The sequence below is a fragment of the Mastigoproctus giganteus genome, chromosome 8, assembly GCF_048544385.1.
Source record: "Mastigoproctus giganteus isolate SK-2022 chromosome 8, ASM4854438v1, whole genome shotgun sequence".
NCBI lineage: Eukaryota > Metazoa > Arthropoda > Arachnida > Uropygi > Thelyphonidae > Mastigoproctus > Mastigoproctus giganteus.
This window is the reverse complement of record NC_143582.1, coordinates 35,146,724-35,165,794: the sequence shown is the minus strand read 5'-3', so window position 1 is coordinate 35,165,794 and position 19,071 is coordinate 35,146,724. Positions and strand designations below refer to the sequence as shown.

Below are 19,071 nucleotides of genomic sequence, written 5' to 3'. Positions count from 1 at the left end.
TTATCTAATAACTCAATTTTATTTGCTAATGTCATCACCTTCTTTGATATTTTCACATTTCTCTTGTTATTCGTAGCCATATTTTTGTAGGGGTTAGAAAGAACTTGTCCACAATAAAGTCACTTTCTTCCGTTAACACACTCGAAAAAGTCTGTTTTACACTGCAAAGCGGTAGATTTATCATTTTTGTAAGCATATCAATTTATAAATTGATAAATTTACTCAATTTATAAGCATATAAATTAAAAGCAAACAACGAAACCTTCCATGACAAGCGCATAACACATACTGAACAAGGATTAGCGAGAAACATCCACGCTCGCAATTTTGTCACCCCTCTCCCCCCACCCACTGAGCGCTGTTTTGACTGGGAACGATAATTTTAGTCATGCCCATGTTTTTTTATGGTGGAAAATATTCACAGCGCTTTAAAATTCACATTTTTTTTTTAGATTTCATTTTATATTAAATCGCGAATACGCGAAACCGCGAATACAGATACTGTGAATAGTGGGGGTTTACTATAGTTTCTATTTTCACTTTAAATTATATTTATATAATTTTTTTTTCACCTTCACCTTTACTCTCTTATGTTCACTTTCCCTTTACACTCCTTTTAAATATTGGTAATATTGAAGAATAAACAAAGAAATTATCTTTATTCCGTTTATAGGACTTCTTCTTATCCAACTCTCCTCAGTTGTTGATAAATTACAAATGATAATTTAAAATAATTTTAAAACTCGAAATGTGTTCCTCACCATTAGCCTACGAGTAATTCAATATCCCAGGAATGCAGTCGTAGATCCCAACCCGACCCCAGAAATATCAAACCCCATATAACTTCTGGTGATGGAAGACATTATGTTAGAAAAAATGTGGGTTAAAAATATGTTAGAATACGATTAAAATACTATGAATAAAATCCACTAAAAAAAATTTTCCTCCCTGAAGTGGACCACAACTTTTCGACATGTGTCATTCTCACAGGTTGGAATAAAACTGAGGAACATAATGCATGTGTGTTGCATTATTAATGGGAGATTAATCTTTAGCACGCATGCGTTCGAATGACCATGAATCAGATATGAGAAATGGTCAGTGGATGTTTATAGAATTACTTTGTAGTTTCATCTCTAAAGTTTCGGCAATTAACAACTTAGTATAATTAGGTTGAATATTCGGGATTTTAGCCTCATTAAAAAGGAATACGTTGTTTTCATTTATTGCATGAAATGCTAGTTCTGAAGCACTGGCACGCAATGTACAAACAGATGCTTCATGCTGTTTAACCCTAAAATTTAAAACACGCCTGGTTGATCCAACATAAGCAGAGTCATAATCCCTACAAGAGATGTTGTAAACTAGGTCATGTGACTGTTCAGAAGAAGATAATTCTGAGTGATTCCTTAATATCGAAATTAATTTGTGTTGGTTTAGCTACTATTTTCATTTCAGTACCTCTAAAAAGATTAAGTTGTCTGTACCAGTGTTCAATATGCAGAATTGTAATAAAATATTTTTTATTGATCCTGTGATTATGTCTGGTGTTAATTATTTTATCTTTAACTTTAAATTTAATATTACTAATAGAGGTAAGAGGGTATCCTCTATTTCGAAACCTTTTTGCCCATTTTTTTATTTATTTATTTTTTTTTTATTATTATTATTAATAATTTGTTTTTATTCTATTATTTTATTTTTTATTTTATTTATTTTTCTTTTTGGCTGGTGCAAGAAAGCCTATGACTAATACTAATTCATGCAATACATGAAAACCATTCGTTTCTTTTTAATGAAGCTAAAATCCTGAATATTCAGCATAATTATACTAAGTTGTTAATTGCCAAAACTTTAGAGATGAAACTTTTAAAACTGGAAATGTGTTCCTCACCATCAGCCCACGAGTAATTCAGTACCCCAGGATTGCAGTCGTAGATCCCAACCCGACCCCAGAAATATCAAACCTCATGTAACCTCTAATGATGGAAGACATTATGTCAAGAAAAAAATGTGGGTTAAAAATAAGTTAGAATATGATTAAAATATGATGAATGAAATCCAAAAAAAAAAAAAATCCTCCCTGAAGTGGATCATGCTCACAGGTTGGAATAAAAGTGACAAACGAATGCATGTGTGTTATATTATTAATGGGAGATTAATCTTTAGCGTACATGCATTCGAATGACCACAAATCATATGAGAAATGGTCAGGGGATGTTTATAGAATTACTTTGTAGTTTTTGTAATTTATCAACATTTGAGGAGAGTTGGATAAAAATGTCCTATAGACAGAATAAAGGTAATTCCTTTGTTATATTTTTGAATATTAATATAAAGTAGGATAAATTGAGCCCATGAAGCTGTTACTTAAATATTGGTAATGTATATGGTCATTACATAGCTTCCTGCTGCTTTCTTTGTAATTCTTTTGCCATTATAATTATTTATACACAGCAATACCCTGCATAGCACTGATAATTGGTACCGAAACTGTTCCATGTAATGTGAAACCGTGCTGATTTGAGGTATAATTATAATGGGTTTTAATTGATTGTGCACCAGAGAAACAGTCTATAAACAAATTATAATAAATCTATAAACAATTTGCACTTGATAGCAAATTAAAAGGATTTGAAATAAAAAATATTGCAAAAACTTTATCATGAGAGATGAGAAAACAAGCTTTATTTAGGTATTTCAATGATGAAGTCATCTCTTCTTTTTATCGGCGTACAAGTCTTTGTAACATTGAATCCCATCTTGTAAAATTTGCCGTACCTCGATGCTACCTTATTCAGCAAACTTCATAAATTATCATAACATGCGCTTACATGTTATAGTTGTGTAAGCTGGTTCTAGAATGCTTGCAAGAACCAGTGATCAGCTTAACGTTGCTGTACTGAGACTGAGCAATAGACAAAAAATGCTGGGTTGAGTATAACTGGGAAAATGTTTGTTTGATTACAATTGTGAAATTTTACCTTGATTGTGTGGAATTAAATCTGTCTCATTTTGTGCATGTATGTGTGTACAACGTTGCTATATATATATATATATATATTTATTTTAGTGATGGACATAATTGAGAGTTATCGAAATAATCCATTATACGCAAATTAGGTGAATCGACAACAAGGAAACTGAAGAAAGCAAAAGAAGAAGATAGTGTTGAGGGGTGGATTTGATTCAATATGTTAACCACTTGGATGATACCGCCATTCAGTCACTATTATTGTCGATTTCATAATCAACTGATTTCATATAATTGGTTATTTTGATTATTGAAATCTATTGCTAATCATTTGATTTATGCCCATTGCTACTATATATGGAAGATTAAGCATGGAAGCTACATGAAAGGAGAACAATAACACATAGCTGTGCACCAAAATAAATAAAGCATAGTTAATAAAATAAAATACATGTATATCTATTTGTATATATATGTGTGGAAGCACATACACTGATTTCCAGCTCTTGTCCAATTCTACTGTGGAAATAATTTTTATCTTTTTTATTTTAAACTTATCTCTGTAGAATAGTATGAAAGTGAGAAGGAAAACTTTTTAAACAGATTCCATTGTTAATCCAGTCTATAAATAATTACCTAATTTACATGCTCAAAATATACAAAGTATATTTAATTGCAAATAAACAAGGTAAAATTTCACAACTATTATCAAACATATATATATATTTTTTTCGTCTGTTTTAATGTCCAACTGGCTGCTCCTTCGTGGAAGTGCTAAGTTGTGAAGCATACTGGATAAGTGATAGAGCTAAAGGATAGAAATGTTACCCCCTTTTACATGTATTAAGCAGCAAATAACATTCCAAAATATGGATATTCTCTCTTTAGCAACTGCTTATTACTGCATGATTTATGGCAACAGAAATGAAGCGGTGTGATGTTTTATTATTACATGCAAGAAATTGGGAAAGATATCATCTCATTGAGAATTCCTTAAGAAGAATTAAATTTTTGTTTATGACTAGTGCAAAAGCATTTTTCTCCGAAGCACATTCATATCATTCTTTCTCTCTCTGACATTGAGCATTTGCATGCAGTGATTTAAAGAAATACACATTCATTATCGAATTGAGCCACCTTTGTTTCCAATCCCAATGTTCTTGGCACCACTGCAAGTGGAGTCTTCTGTTTTCTCTGAAACAAATAGCTTCCGAATAGGCAGGCAACTGCCAATACCCAATTTCTTCAATTCCCTGTGCATCGTATGGTTTTAAATAGGGCATTACTTGGCTTGGCTGAATTCAGATGTTATTTGCTGCACATTGGATGTCCTGTTTTTTTCTGTACAGATCTTCTTAGAATATGATGGCTTTGCTCTTGAAGTACAGTAAACCCCTGCTATTCGCGGGGGTTACGTTCCTGAGAAATGCCGCAAATACCGAAAACGCGAATACTGAGTTATGGCTTCCATAATAATAAAGGGGTTCCATTCCAAAGTATGAAATATATAAGAAAAACTAGTCTAAAATTTTGTCTATGTATGTATTATATGTACCTTCATAATATGACTATGTACATAGTGAAATGCAAGCATATGGCATTGAAATGAAAATAAGAAACAATTTAATATTAAATGTAATATTTATTAGAATTTTCAAACAAATCTTTCAAACCAGCGCCTTTGCTAGCTAAAACTTATCCCGCCAGTGTTATCACCAGTTTTGCTAGTGTTGATAAAGGAGTTTTGCCTTTTCACGAATGATGAGTGAACAATAGTGAAATTATAGTAACCTTATAATACCGTGATAAATCTGACTAAAAAATGAATAGCAAATGCTTAGAAAACGGTACTCACCTTGTATAAATCTGCAATAAATTTTTTTTGGTAGATGGTGGTTAAATTTAAGTTGGAAGAAGCATTAAAAAGAACTAAGGCGGGGAATGGGGTGAAAGGGGATATCTGTGGGGAATGGGGAGATCTGCATTTCTACTTCCTTGCGCTCATTTTAAAATCTGTTTAAAATATTTTTCACCCCATTCCCCGCCTTAGTTCTTTTTAATGCTTCTTCCAACTTAAATTTAACCACCATCTACCAAAAAAAATTTATTGCTGATTTATACAAGGTGAGTACCGTTTTCTAAGCATTTGCTATTCATTTTTGATGAGTGAACTTAACGGAATTTTATTTTGAGTTCGGTCTTCTATCCACAGATTTAAAGCCTTTTCCATTTTTTTCTAATTTAACATCACGAGTTACAGAGAAAATTTTTGAAACAATTAGCATGTTTTCACGGACACTATGGCAGATTTTTTTCTCCCTATTTCTTGATTGATCGTACTATTGACTCTGATTTTATAATGTTTTGCCACTGAGGAGACACTTTCACCATTAGAAATTTTGTCTAATAACTCAATTTTATTCGCTAATGTCATCACCTTCTTTGATCTTTTCACATTTCCCTTGTTATTCGTAGCCATATTTTTGTACTGGTTAGAAAGAACTTGTCCACAATAAAGTCACTTTCTTCCATTAACACGCTCGAAAAAGTCCTGTTTTACACTGCAAAATGGTAGATTTATCACTTTTGTAAGCATATTAATTTATAAATTGATAAATTTATTCGATTTATAAGCATATAAATTAAAAGCAAACGACGAAACCTTCCATGACAAGCGCATAACACATTGAACAAGGATTAGTGAGAAACATCCACGCTCGCGATTTTGTCACCCCTCTCCCCCACCGACTAAGCGCTGTTTTGATCGGGAAAGATAATTTTAGCCACGCCCATGCTTTTTTATGGCGAAAAATGTTCACGGCGCTTTAAAATTCACATTTTTTTAGGTTTCATTTTATGTTAAATCAGCGACCGCGAATAGCGGGGGTTTACTGTATTGTTTTTCCTGCACTTTTCCACATTTACACCTTTGAGATGGATGCTTTTGAGAAACCAGTTATGTCTTTCATTTCTTGAATCATGGCTCCTGGTGAACATGTATACATAATTCCCGATGAAGTGAGAGGAAATTAAACATTAAAAGGTGGCATGTACTTCATAATAATATTATGTATTGTTTAATGGCAAATTTTTATTATAGCTCCTTCAATTTTATAAAAACAACATTTGCTCATAGGTGGTTTTGGCAATCTTTTTGAATTCAACATGCTAATTGCAAGTTGGAACCATGTCGGACTGAATTTCACTGTAGATGTAATTTCAAATTATCCGTACTAAAATTCATATAAAACTCCATATCGTTAGTTGGGGAACAGTAGTGACTTTGACATATTTGACATTTCAGATAATGAAATTTTTTCTACTAATTTTTCATAGGAAGCTGTTGTTGTGCTATATTCCTCCTTCAAAGTATTCAAGGGCTCCACGAGTGAAGGTGGTATCTTTGGCCTTTCTGAAATTCTGAGTTCCAGGTTCAACTCAAATATGTTAATTTGAGGTCACGGGAACATGAATGAGCTGTTATACGTCAGCGCATGGAACCGTGGACCTAGTATGTGCAACAGGAAACACCATAACATCTCCTTTCAAATTTAGAGTTGAGAGAATGTGCGTGGTAAATATTCTACAGGATCCTCCATTCCCAAACGTGTCCATCAGACTGAAAAAAGCATGTAGTGTGCCTTGAATTCTACAGAAATTGGTCATTATTTGATTGAGACCGATTATTACTCGTGAACCAGATGACATAATGTGGTTCACAGTATAAGAACCATTAGCAGGAAGTGACCATCAGTGCTTAATTAGAAGATGAAGAAAGAGGTTGCAGTTCTTAAAGATAAAGACATAAGGTTTAATTTCAGGAAAGGAGACTGACAGTTTAAGATGTTGCTATATATGGTCTCTGTAAACTAGAGAAGATAGTAGGGATGAGGGGGGTTTACACATTAGAATTATGGAATATCTTAAAATGAAAAGTCACAGAAGCCATGAATACATAGTATTAGTCATATAGTGAAAGGAAGCCACAGGCGACTAAGGCGAAGAAAGCCTGCACGAGAAGTACACAAAAGTTCGGTGAAATTTACTGGTAAAAGTACAGTCAGTCCTCGTATAACACGTGTTTACACTACACGAATTTGATCATACACGATTTATAAATGGGGGAACGATATCTTATATAACACGAACCAAATTCGCTTATGCACGATTCGCCTTTGTGTTTACAAGAAATGGCAGTCGAACGTGGAATCACCCCAACCGAACGCAACACGATAGGAATGAAGTGAAGATTCTGAAAATGTATTTATGTTTTTTATATCAGTTAAGGGGAAACACATTTCACCATAATAACGTAAAAACCAACACAATTCCAGCTATCGGTATAATCGCAAATGCAATTAGATCGAGTTTACTACCAGTTTATAAACAGATTCCACTAGCAGAAACACAACTGGAAATTGTTTTTATTGTTTTATGGTAGTAACCCCTAGAGATGTGCTTTAGTAAAATGTGAAGCGTTAATAGTGTATCTCAGCCTTTACGGTGTTGTTTATTCAGTTGCTACACACGTGCAGCTTTGTTTATGTGTCAGTCCTCGTATAACACGTGTTTACACTACACGAATTTGATCATACACGATTTATAAATAGGGGAACGATATCTTATATAACACGAACCAAATTCGCTTATGCACGATTCGCCTTTGTGTTTACAAGAAATGGCAGTCGAACGTGGAATCACCCCAACCGAACGCAACACGATAGGAACGAAGTGAAGATTCTGAAAATGTATTTATGTTTTTTATATCAGTTAAGGGGAAACACATTTCACCATAATAACGTAAAAACCAACACAATTCCAGCTATCGGTATAATCGCAAATGCAATTAGATCGAGTTTACTACCAGTTTATAAACAGATTCCACTAGCAGAAACACAACTGGAAATTGTTTTTATTGTTTTATGGTAGTAACCCCTAGAGATGTGCTTTAGTAAAATGTGAAGCGTTAATAGTGTATCTCAGCCTTTACGGTGTTGTTTATTCAGTTGCTACACACGTGCAGCTTTGTTTATGTGTATCAAGCGTGCCTCCTCGTTTTGTAATTGTGCTTTGTTCCCTAAAAATGAGTAAAATACTTAAAAGGTGCGAAAAGGAAGCGTCCTGGTGAAGATACTGAAGATGCAGAGAGAAAAAGAAAAGCAATATTGGTAAACAGAGGCGAACTGGGTAAAAATTCTTACCCGGGAAAATTTATAGTGGCCTCATACTATGGTTTATAGCCAAGATCACACCGGCCTCCGGCCCACCGGGGTTTCCCGGGTAAGGCTTATGGCCAGTCCGCCTCTGTCGATAGAGAAAAAATATGAAATTGTGAAACGCTTTGAGCGAAATTAAAGACCATGTGATATTGCACGTTCTACAGACCTAAATGAGGCAATGCCGGGAATTAGAAAGAATGCAGAGAAAATAAAAACAACTTTCATAGCAGGAACAACTCAAAGTGTAATTAAAATCCATTAGATTAAGACACAAAGAATTGGAAGAGATAGAATGGCTGTCCTCTGTTTGGATAGAAAATCAAACAAAAAACAAGTTTGCTTATGATAGAAATAAAAGCATTAGCAATATTTTATTACGTAATAGTCGTAATAAAATGTGTAAGTATTTTATTACGATAATTTATTGTGTTTGGTAATGTTTTGGTTACAAATGTGTGTTCAATCTTGGGTCGTCAGCACCTAACCCCATTTTCCCCATAGGGCCTGTTGTTCATATTGCACGATTTTGCATTGCACGAGGGTTTCTAGGAACGCAACTATCGTGCTATGCGAGGACTGACTGTACTTTGATGTAACAGCATTTGTATTGTTGCTCGCTCTGTAAACAGACTGTGGGTGTTATCGGTCTGGAGTAGAAGTCGAATCCCTCCTGAAGTGTAGGGGGGAGGTAACCTGACCTATTTTCTTTAGAATCACTAATTGAATCACGAACAGAGTCATATTGGAAATTCTTGTGTCGTAAAAAATGTTCGTAACGTAGTTTCGCTGGTAAACTCTTTCGAAAATTGCCATGCTTGTCATGTGGGCTTCCTTTGCCTTTTTTTTTTTTTTTTTTTTTTTCTTAATAAACAATTTATCCACTAATCCACCAGTGATTCTAAAGAAAAAAGGTCAGGTTACCCCATCCACTCCAGGAGGGTTTCAATCTCCCATGGGATTCAATTTATACTCCTGACCGATAACACCCACCGTCTGTTTACCGGTAAATTTCGTCGAACTTTTGCATGCTTCTCGTGCAGGCTTTCTTTACCTTTGCCCCACACGCTTTAGCTGTACCATCTAAAAAAAAAAAAGAAGAAGAAGAAAGAAAAGAAAAAGGTAGGTAAGGAAATACAAATTATGGACTTCCTCCTCATGTAAGTAACTATCCTGTTGACCTTTGAATTTCACAATAGTGAAATTATAGTAATCTTATAATACCGTGATAAATCTGACTAAAAAATGAATAGCAAATGCTTAAAAAACGGTAGTCACCTTGTATAAATCTGCAATAAATTTATTGGTAGATGGTGCCTAAATTTAGGTTGGAAGAAGCATAAAAAGAACTAAGGCGGAGAATGGGGTGAAAATATTTTAAACAGATTTTAAAATGAGTGCAAAGAAGTAGAAGTGCAGATCTCCAATCCTTGGTTGTCATAAAGAGGTTAAAGGACGTGAATGAAAAAAAAAAAAAAAAAAAGAAAAAAAAGAGAAGACTGGTGGTGCCAATAGTCGTTATGAGCGACATTCATTGAATAAACCGTCATCAGTTGGCAAATGGGAGAGAAGTGAGCGTGTGTTGTATTTAAAGTTTATCTATACTCTCGTGGTGCTCTTTTTGACACGTGGGAACTTTAGCCACGAGAGGTTCCAAGCCGGTTAGAGGTTGAAGGGAAGTTTAGCATTAATAATATTAAGATTGGAATGGTGTCGGTACCATTCGATGGTGAGGGCTTCATATTGAAGAATTCTGTAGCTCGATCTAAGTTTAATAATGGTGATGGCAGAGTCAACGAGGGGGGGTGTGGTTGTGGGTTTGAGTGTGGGTTGTTAACTCAGTGCAGGATTGACTTGTCCTGAAACTGTTGAAGTGGTAGTATGCGTGGGTATTGGAAGTTGTGGAGGAACCGAATTTGGTGGTAGTGCTGCCGAAGTAACAGGTGTCGCAGTTTGGTTGGCATTTTATGAGTGAGATATACTATATTATTGAGATCATTGATGGGATATTTGTGTGTATCTTTATAAGAATTAAATAGGGAACCTAGTTTATTGTAAGTAGAGAAGGTGAGGGGAGATGTCGGTATCTTTGAATGTACGTCGAAATTGTGCTGCGGGTTCACTATGGTAAGGAAGAACTATGAGAGTATTTGTCTTGTTACTGTGTCTGGGGTTATTAATACCGTTTTTAACGGTGGATATTGTGTGTTGGATGAGTTGGGGGGGGGGGGTAGCTCCTGGCTATGAATTTATCAGTAAGGTACTGGAAGTTCATTGTGTAGATCGTTTTGTGAAGAGCTGAATTTGATAGCGTTGTAGATTTGGTTGTGTAGGACAGCTTTTTTAGTACTAAGGGGATGATGTGAAGTGAAATGTAGATATTTACTGGTGCGCATATTTTTTCTGAAAATCTTGGTATTTAAATGTGTGTCTGTTGTATAAATAGTGAGATTAAGAAAATTAATCTGGTTGTCCGTTGCGATTTCGAGGGTAAGGTTTAGCTTGTCATGTATTGTATTGAATTTTAAAAAAAGATTGTCTTTGGTTGTTCTGTTGCCTACTATTAGGATATCATCGGCGTAGCGTATGTGTAATTTAATTTCAGAAGTTTTCTGAGTCTGTCTGAGGTTTTAGTGTTCTGTCTGAGTTTTCTGAGAATTGTGTCAAGTTTATTTTTAGGTTTTGTAATGTTGTGGTAATTTTAGCCGACCAAGATACATATACAAATGACAGCAACCACAACATTAGAAAACTTAAAAATAAACTTGACACAATTCTCAGAAAACTCAGACAGAACAAAGAAATCAACCTCTTTACATTACAACAGATAGGTATTCGCAACAACATTCTGCCCCACATGTTCGGAATAACCAAGTTACACAAACCTGGCCACCCACTAAGACCTATCCTTTCTTTTAGTAGATCAGCTTTTGCTAATTTATCCACCTTCCCTTGTCAAAATTATATCCTCACTCGCTCTATTCTCTATATTCAAAATTAATAATACCAACCAAGCATTCCAGAAAATCAGTAACACCACCATATTCGACGAAGACGTATTAGCTTCTTTTGACGTTATATCCCTATACACTAATGTGCTTATTCCTTTCACCCTACAAGCATTATGCATACTTCTAACAGCCGATGACACTTTAACGAAACGTACCTCTCTTTCAGTTGACCACATCCTTGAACTTACCACTCTTTTACTAGATGCTAGATATTTTAGATTTAATAATAAAATTTATCGACAAACATTCGGTTTACTAATGGGTTTAGGCATTTCTGCGCCCCCTTTCTGAAATTTATCTCGCCACTATTGAAAACCAAATTTTACAACCTTTCCCTTCTGAAATTAAATTATACATACGCTATGCCGATGATATCCTAATAGTAGGCAACAGAACAACCATAGACAATCTTTTTTTAAAATTCAATACAATACATGAGTCTAAACCTTACCCTCGAAATCGCAACGGACAACCAGATTAATTTTCTTAATCTCACTATTTATACAACAGACACACATTTAAATACCAAGATTTTCAGAAAAAATACGAACACCGGTAAATATCTACATTTCACTTCACATCATCCCCTTAGTACTAAAAACGCTGTCCTACACAACCAAATCTACAACGCTATCAAATTCAGCTCTTCACAAAACGATCTACACAATGAACTTCCAGTACCTTACTGATAAATTCATAGCCAGGAGCTACCCCCCCCCCCCCAACTCATCCAACACACAATATCCACCGTTAAAAACAGTATTAATAACCCCACCAGACACAGTAACAAGACAAATACTCTCATAGTTCTTCCTTACCATAGTGAACCCGCAGCACAATTTCGACGTACATTCAAAGATACCGACATCTCCCCTCACCTTCTCTACTTACAATAAACTAGGTTCCCTATTTAATTCTTATAAAGATACACACAAATATCCCATCAATGATCTCAATAATATAATATATCTCACTCATAAAATGCCAACCAAACTGCGACACCTGTTACTTCGGCAGCACTATCACCAAATTCGGTTCCTCCACAACTTCCAATACCCACGCATACTACCACTTCAACAGTTTCCGGACAAGTCAATCCTGCACTGAGTTAACAACCCACGCTCAAACCCACAACCACACCCCCCTCGTTGACTCTGCCATCACCATTATTAAACTTAGATCGAGCTACAGAATTCTTCAATATGAAGCCCTCACCATCAAATGGTACCGACACCATTCCGATCTTAATATTATTAATGCTAAACTTCCCTTCAACCTCTCGCGGCTAAAGTTCCCACGTGTCAAAAAGAGCATCACGAGAGTATAGATAAACTTTAAATACAACACGCGCTCACTTCTCTCCCATTTGCCAACTGATGATGATTGGCACCACTGGTCTTTTTTTTTTTTTTTTTTTTTTATTTGCGTCCTTTAACCTCTTTATGACAACCAAGGATTGGAGATCTGCACTTCTACTTCCTTGCGCTCATTTTAAAATCTGTTTAAAATATTTTCACCCCATTCTCCGCCTTAGTTCTTTTAATGCTTCTTCCAACCTAAATTTAGCCACCATCTACCAATAAATTTATTGCAGATTTATACAAGGTGAGTACCGTTTTTTAAGCATTTACTTTTTGAATTTCTTTAAACTGCCCACCTCAGCTACCTGTGGAGGCAACTTTTTCCAGTAATCAGAACTCACTTGCTGAAAGAACTTCCTACATCTAGTCTAAACCTCTTCTCTTGTAATTTGAATTGAGGCGCCTCCGTATCCAGGTGGGAAGGAGCCGTAGTGCGTAGCACACGCTTCTTGATTAGACCGGGGTTTGAGCCCGTCACCACCAAATACGGAGGATGCGGAAAGGTCGTGGAATAACCACCGCATATTCCCGGAGCAACATGGCCTTAGTTGCTAATGCTCCTAAAAACCAAATAACAACAACATCTTGTAATTTGAATTTATTGCCCCCTAGTTTTGGAATTCTTTATAACTGAAAATTCTGCCTTTGTTCATTTTACTGAATCCTCTCAGAGTCTTATAAACCTCAATCAGGTTCCCTCTAAGGTGTCTGGTTATCAAGCTGTGTAGATCACATAATCAGTCTTAATATATACCATTAAGAAAATATAGCAAGAGGAGGTGGGCAAATATAGTGGCCAGTCTAATAGAGCAGAAAAGATGGCACAGGACAGTTACAGAGTGATAAAAAGTAAAGCCTCTGACAGCTACAAGAGTTGATCTGCAATAGTACTGCAGAAAAGTTCAGGTTTGTAAAGGTAGAGTCTGAGAAATCACTGTTTAAAAAAGCTAAGAATGGTGATAAGGAGTTTTTGTGTCCGTGAATAGAAGAAGAAGAAAACAAATCAGATTGGACCATTGTTTAGTGGGTGTGGAAAGTAGATAACCCGGCTGACGTTGCTAATGAACTGAACAGATACTTCACACTGATCTTGACTGGCAAAAGATCCTTCACAATGAGAATAGGCTGAACATTATAATATTAGTGATATTGAAATTACAGATGATTGCTTATTAGAAAAAATTGAGCCTAAAGGCAAATTGGCTCCTGGTGTTGTTGCATATACCTAGTAATTTTGGAGGAGGTGGCAGCAAATGGGTGCATTGAACCTTTAAAGTTAATTATGAGGGACTGTTGGACTTAGGGAAGCCTTTTCTGGATTGAAGAAGGGCCACTGTATCACGTACATTAAAGTAGTTCTAAGAGTTAAGTGGATAACTATAGACTGCCGATTCTGACTTCAGTCATAGATTTAGACAAAACCTTAGAGGTAATGATAAAGAGTAATTCAGGGACACTTAGATAAAAATGGAAATCTGAAGGATATGCAACATGGTTTTGTTAAGAGAAAATTATGTTTAACTAATTTGTTTAGCTCTTTTGACACAATTACTCATGAACTGGATGCAGGAAATAATTTCAGCATTTTGTATTTGGATTTTAGCAAAGCATTTGACTCAATCTGTCAAGAGGTTACTATATAACCTGGAACTTGTGGCTGCAGGGCAGGAAGAAGAGGATTGTGTTAATAGTTCTTCTTCAAGCTGGATAATTGTTAGAAATGGATACCCTAAGGATCATTTCTGGGACCAATGTTGTTTCTGATTTTTATGAATGACATCAGTGAAGAGGTAGAGGGCAGGATGTAAAAAATTGCAGATGATGTGAAGATTGGGAGAGTGATTAATGATCAGAACCACACAGCACTCTTTCAAGTTGACGTGGTAGGCTTCAGGGATGGTCAGACGTGGTAGGCTTCAGGGATGGTCAGAAAAAAGTGGCAGTTATGTTTCAGTGCAGCAAAATGCAAGGTATTGCACTTGGGAATAGTAACCCCAAAATAACTTTATACACTCGGTGGGGTTGAATTAAAAATAGATGATGATTAGATTTGAGAGTTATGATACTGTTGAACATGAAGTTTTCAGAGCAATGTAGCCATGCGTCAAGGAAGGACATTATTCCACTGTATAAGGCAAATGTAAGACTGCACTTGGAATACTGTGTTCTGCAAAAGGTCACCCATATGAGGAAACACTGAATGTGAGTAGAGAATCTGAAGGAGATGTTGGTATCTTTGAATGTACGTCGAAATTGTGCTGAGTATTCGTACAAAGCTTGGCAACTAGGCACCTTAAAGGGGATAATAAAATGAATGAAGGAAAAATTATCACTGTTATAAGTGATTCTAGAACTAGAGGCCATAAATTCAAATTAGAGGGAAAGAGATTTAGCCTGAATTGTAAGAACTTTTCTTGTCGCCGGTGAGTTAATTACTGGATAAGCTACCTCAGGAGTTAATTACTGGATAAGTTACCTCAGGGGGCAGTCGAGGCTAATAGTTTGAGGAAATTCAGAGGTAAGCCATGTAGTTACCTATGCGAGGAGGGAAACATATAGGTTATTTTCTTTTTATTTATTTCCTTTATTTTGCTTTTTAAAAAATTTTATTATCGCCCCCAGTATGGTAGAAGCCTATGGCTTCCTTGCACATATGGCTAATACTAAGAATTACATTCACTTGACACGAACAATTTCCATTTATGTGCAACTCAGGTTCAGTGTGCTTTCACCATGGCCAATAAATTTATCACTTTTCTATCAATAAAAATAATTCAAACAATATTCATATTGTAAAGTGCTAATTCTTAAAACTAACTTCAGCAGTATAACCAGGTAACATCCTTTCTAACTCAATTAGTTTTAAGTGAATTTTCTCTCATTACTGCTCTTTATTTATGTAGTGGAATGATATACTATTTTTTTGTTTCAGTATGTAGCACAACTCTGTGGCTTGGACATGTCATGTACCAAAAATAGTATCAGAAAGTGACCTTAACCGTATTTTTATCCCGTCCCCCATAACCCTAATTTTCAATCTCACTTGAAAATTGTCCCCCACTGAGAAACTAATAATTTCCATAATTTCTACTCAATTTACAAAATTGAAACTCTCAATATACATAAAAGAAGTATATTCTTTGATTTCCTACCTTTAGCGCTCAGCAAAAACTATTAATTCACTCTAAAACAGCAAAAATGTATGATCATATTTCAATTTATTAAATTTTGATGTCGGCAAAACAAGATCCAAGCTTTGTAGATAAAATGCGTTACAGCATTCGTTCAAAAATTCGCGCCTCAGCTCGGCGCCTCTGGCTAAAACGAATCAACACACACAGAGAGGCCGACCGGGCTAGCCGAGTGGGTAAAGTACCTGCCCGGCAACCCAAAGGTCGCGGGTTCGATTCCCGCCTCGGGCTTGGATCAAAGTACTGCAAAAACCTTGGGAGGTGCAATATGGCCACAGAAGCCGATGCGCCAACAACTACCACATCACATCACACACACAGAGAGATAGACTGGTCAAGCTTACGTCATTAGCGTTACCAAGGTGATCCAAGGAAAAAATAAAACTGTAAACAACTTTTGTGGAAAACAAACAGTTGAGTATCATTACTTGCGAACACTATTTTGAATGGATCTCTCACAACAGTTTGCTTTTCTGCTTTTCATAACTGTTGTACGAAAGAATTGCAACAAATTGGTTTTGAAGAACAAAAATATCTTCTTTCTTTTCTTCAGTATGTATTGTATCTACTAACAAAAAATCAAGGAAATTCATCTATTGGAAGCTATACTGGAAACGGAAGGGGGAAAAAAAAAACTGTCATAAAACTGATCACCACAATGCGCATTTCATAAAAAAAAAAAAAGTTCGCTTTATTGTAATTGTTTTTAGAGGACTAAATCGGAACAGCAGTTTCAGGGATGTATATTTGATCTTCTTACGAACTTTCAACAAAATATTTCTATTCATAGCTGCATTATAAACTTCGAAAACTTATGTCGAATGAACTTCGCCTTCATCTCACCTGGTGTGCAAACGAAAAAAAAAAAAAAAAAAAAAATGCGCTCGAGTAACGGATTGTTTTCTCAATCTCTTACTTCGATATTTCCTTGATATGCATTTCATATCATCAAAAATTGAGGGAAAAATTGAATTTTCATTATCACACACATGAAAAATTCACCATAAAGTGTCATATGTTTGGATGCCTGAATTTCATTCTGAGCTGCAAATGTAATTTCATTTCTCTTGCACTGACATAGTAACTGTTTGCCGAATGAAGGAAAACAGGGTTAATTTTCCTGAAATTTCCAGTTCCTTTCATTCACCTGGGGAAAAAAAAAACTTCTTAGGGGAGAGAGTTCTGTACCAAAAATAGTATCTAGTCTCATTTCTAGTCCGAACCTAAGGGAAAGAGACAGAGAAAGAAATAAAAATACTCTTTTGGTGTGTGTGTGTGGGGGGGGGGGGAAAGGCCAGGAGATTGTCAAAGGTCCACAAATGTAACTTTTACATCACAGATGCTGAAGTTCTAGTTGGTCAGTTTCATCATTTAAGTGAATTTTCTCTCATTACTGCTCTTATTTATGTAGTGGAATGATATACTATTTTTTTGTTTCAGTATGTAGCACAACTCTGTGGCTTGGACATGTACCAAAAACAGTATCAGAAAGTGACCTTAATGAAACTTTTGGCGAATTTGGAGGAATTCAAAGCATTGATGTAAGTATATGTACATGGGTTTAAATATTTTGTGCTGTTGTTTCTTTTATTCTTGGACAAAAGTACATTATAGGGAGGAAGACAAAAATTTATTCTGTTTATGCCAATGCACAGTGCATTTTTTTACATTACCACAGAAGTGAACCTATTTAAGACTCAAATTTCATCAAATAGGATACCCCAGAAAATTAATAAATTACACTGTTGAAAGTTAAAAATATATATAACAGTGCTTTTGGAAGAAATCCCTTCCCCACCACATACTATTACATTAAATTTTTCTGCTCTTGGGGAAATAGAACATTGAATATGATGAAAAATAAATACATTACCTCAGACAATCAATTTTCATTTTCACATAATGATAGATTTTGCCACAATGGGTATAATAAAAATTATGTAGGTCATATAATTAGTATTTACACAACAAAAGCCACTTATCATAACTTAAGTTTTAGTGGGAAATATTCTTGTACTGAATTAGCTATTGAAGGATCTAAGGCTGTCTAACTGGGAGGAGATCTTCACATATTCTATGTTAGCCTGTCAGGAGGGTACATTAGCTATGTAGCTGCTAATGAATGTAGATTGGCTTCAAATGTGGAACTAAGCTGATTAAATTCGATAAATTTTTGACATGCTCTGGAACAACCATCACTATAATTTTCATTAATATTACAAGCTTAAATGCAAGGAAGTGGAATTACCAGAACAGCAAGGCCAGTATGATATCAGAATTGTAGGTTTCACTGAAACCAAAATGATATATATAGGGGAGCGGAATATAAGAAATAATTATAAATTAATTTATTATGGAAGTAAGATATAGTGCAAGAAATGTTGCAGTAGCTTTTAGAATCAGTTTTGGAGAAAGGTTAATTGGCTGGGAAGCATTATGCAGTAGAATTATATGAATGGAATTTAAAATGGGGATCAAATGATGAAATTTATCTGTGCATACACCTGGTCAAAGGCTTAAAAAAGGAAAAAAAAAAAGAAGGTGAAATAGAAACATAGTTATTATCTTATCATAGCTGCCAACGTTCTGTATTTACAATGGACTTTTTAAATATATATATATATATGGCTAACCAGTAGAGTGAAAAAGAACTCAACCAAATAAAATAACCAAAATAACAATAACAGAAGGGGAAAAAAATATATATATATTTATATATAATCAAATTACTAAAGCGTAGAACTGGGATATTATAAGATTATATTAACCAATCAGATTAATGCCATCTGAGATAGAACATTACATCCATCGTTAAATACATGCAGGAATGAAATAATGTTAAATTGTAAAAATGTAGAAATGTAGAAGCCTTCCTGTAGTTTAAAATACCTGAAGCAATCCAAGAACAAACCGGACCCCAGGCAACAATGGTTAAACATAAATATTAAATTCAATAAAAAATATACATAATTAGCCAACCATGGGAAAAGATACTTTGCAAGGAACTTTGTCGAGGGCTAAACCCTTACAAAATACCTAACCCATGGTTGGCAGAGCCATCAGTTTCTGTTGTCATCTGCCTGTATAACTAGGACTGAAAGATGTCGAAATGGATACACAAGTTAGGTATTAAAATAACATAATATAATAAAATAGAAATTAAGTAGCTTATTAATAGTAATTTTGCAGAAGACAGGCTGGCTGACATTTAGCCTGACCGATAGCTGTAACAACATAGTAAATAAGCAAAGCTGAGAACCAAATAATCTGTTAAACATAATAAGCTAAATTAGCTAACAAAAGGAGAACGGAGAGAAG

The 19,071-nt window shown here is 35.1% G+C and overlaps 1 protein-coding gene across 1 annotated transcript in view; it reads left to right on the top strand.

Moving 5' to 3' along the window:
* The window catches only part of Isha (Insulator su(Hw) mRNA adaptor), a 407,431-nt gene that overhangs the window by 193,473 nt on the left and 194,887 nt on the right, over nucleotides 1–19,071 (top strand). The window contains exon 11 of the mRNA XM_090379842.1: nucleotides 17,194–17,294. Within this exon, the coding sequence (XP_090235968.1) occupies nucleotides 17,194–17,294 (101 nt within the window). The remainder of the gene's footprint in view (nucleotides 1–17,193; nucleotides 17,295–19,071) is intronic.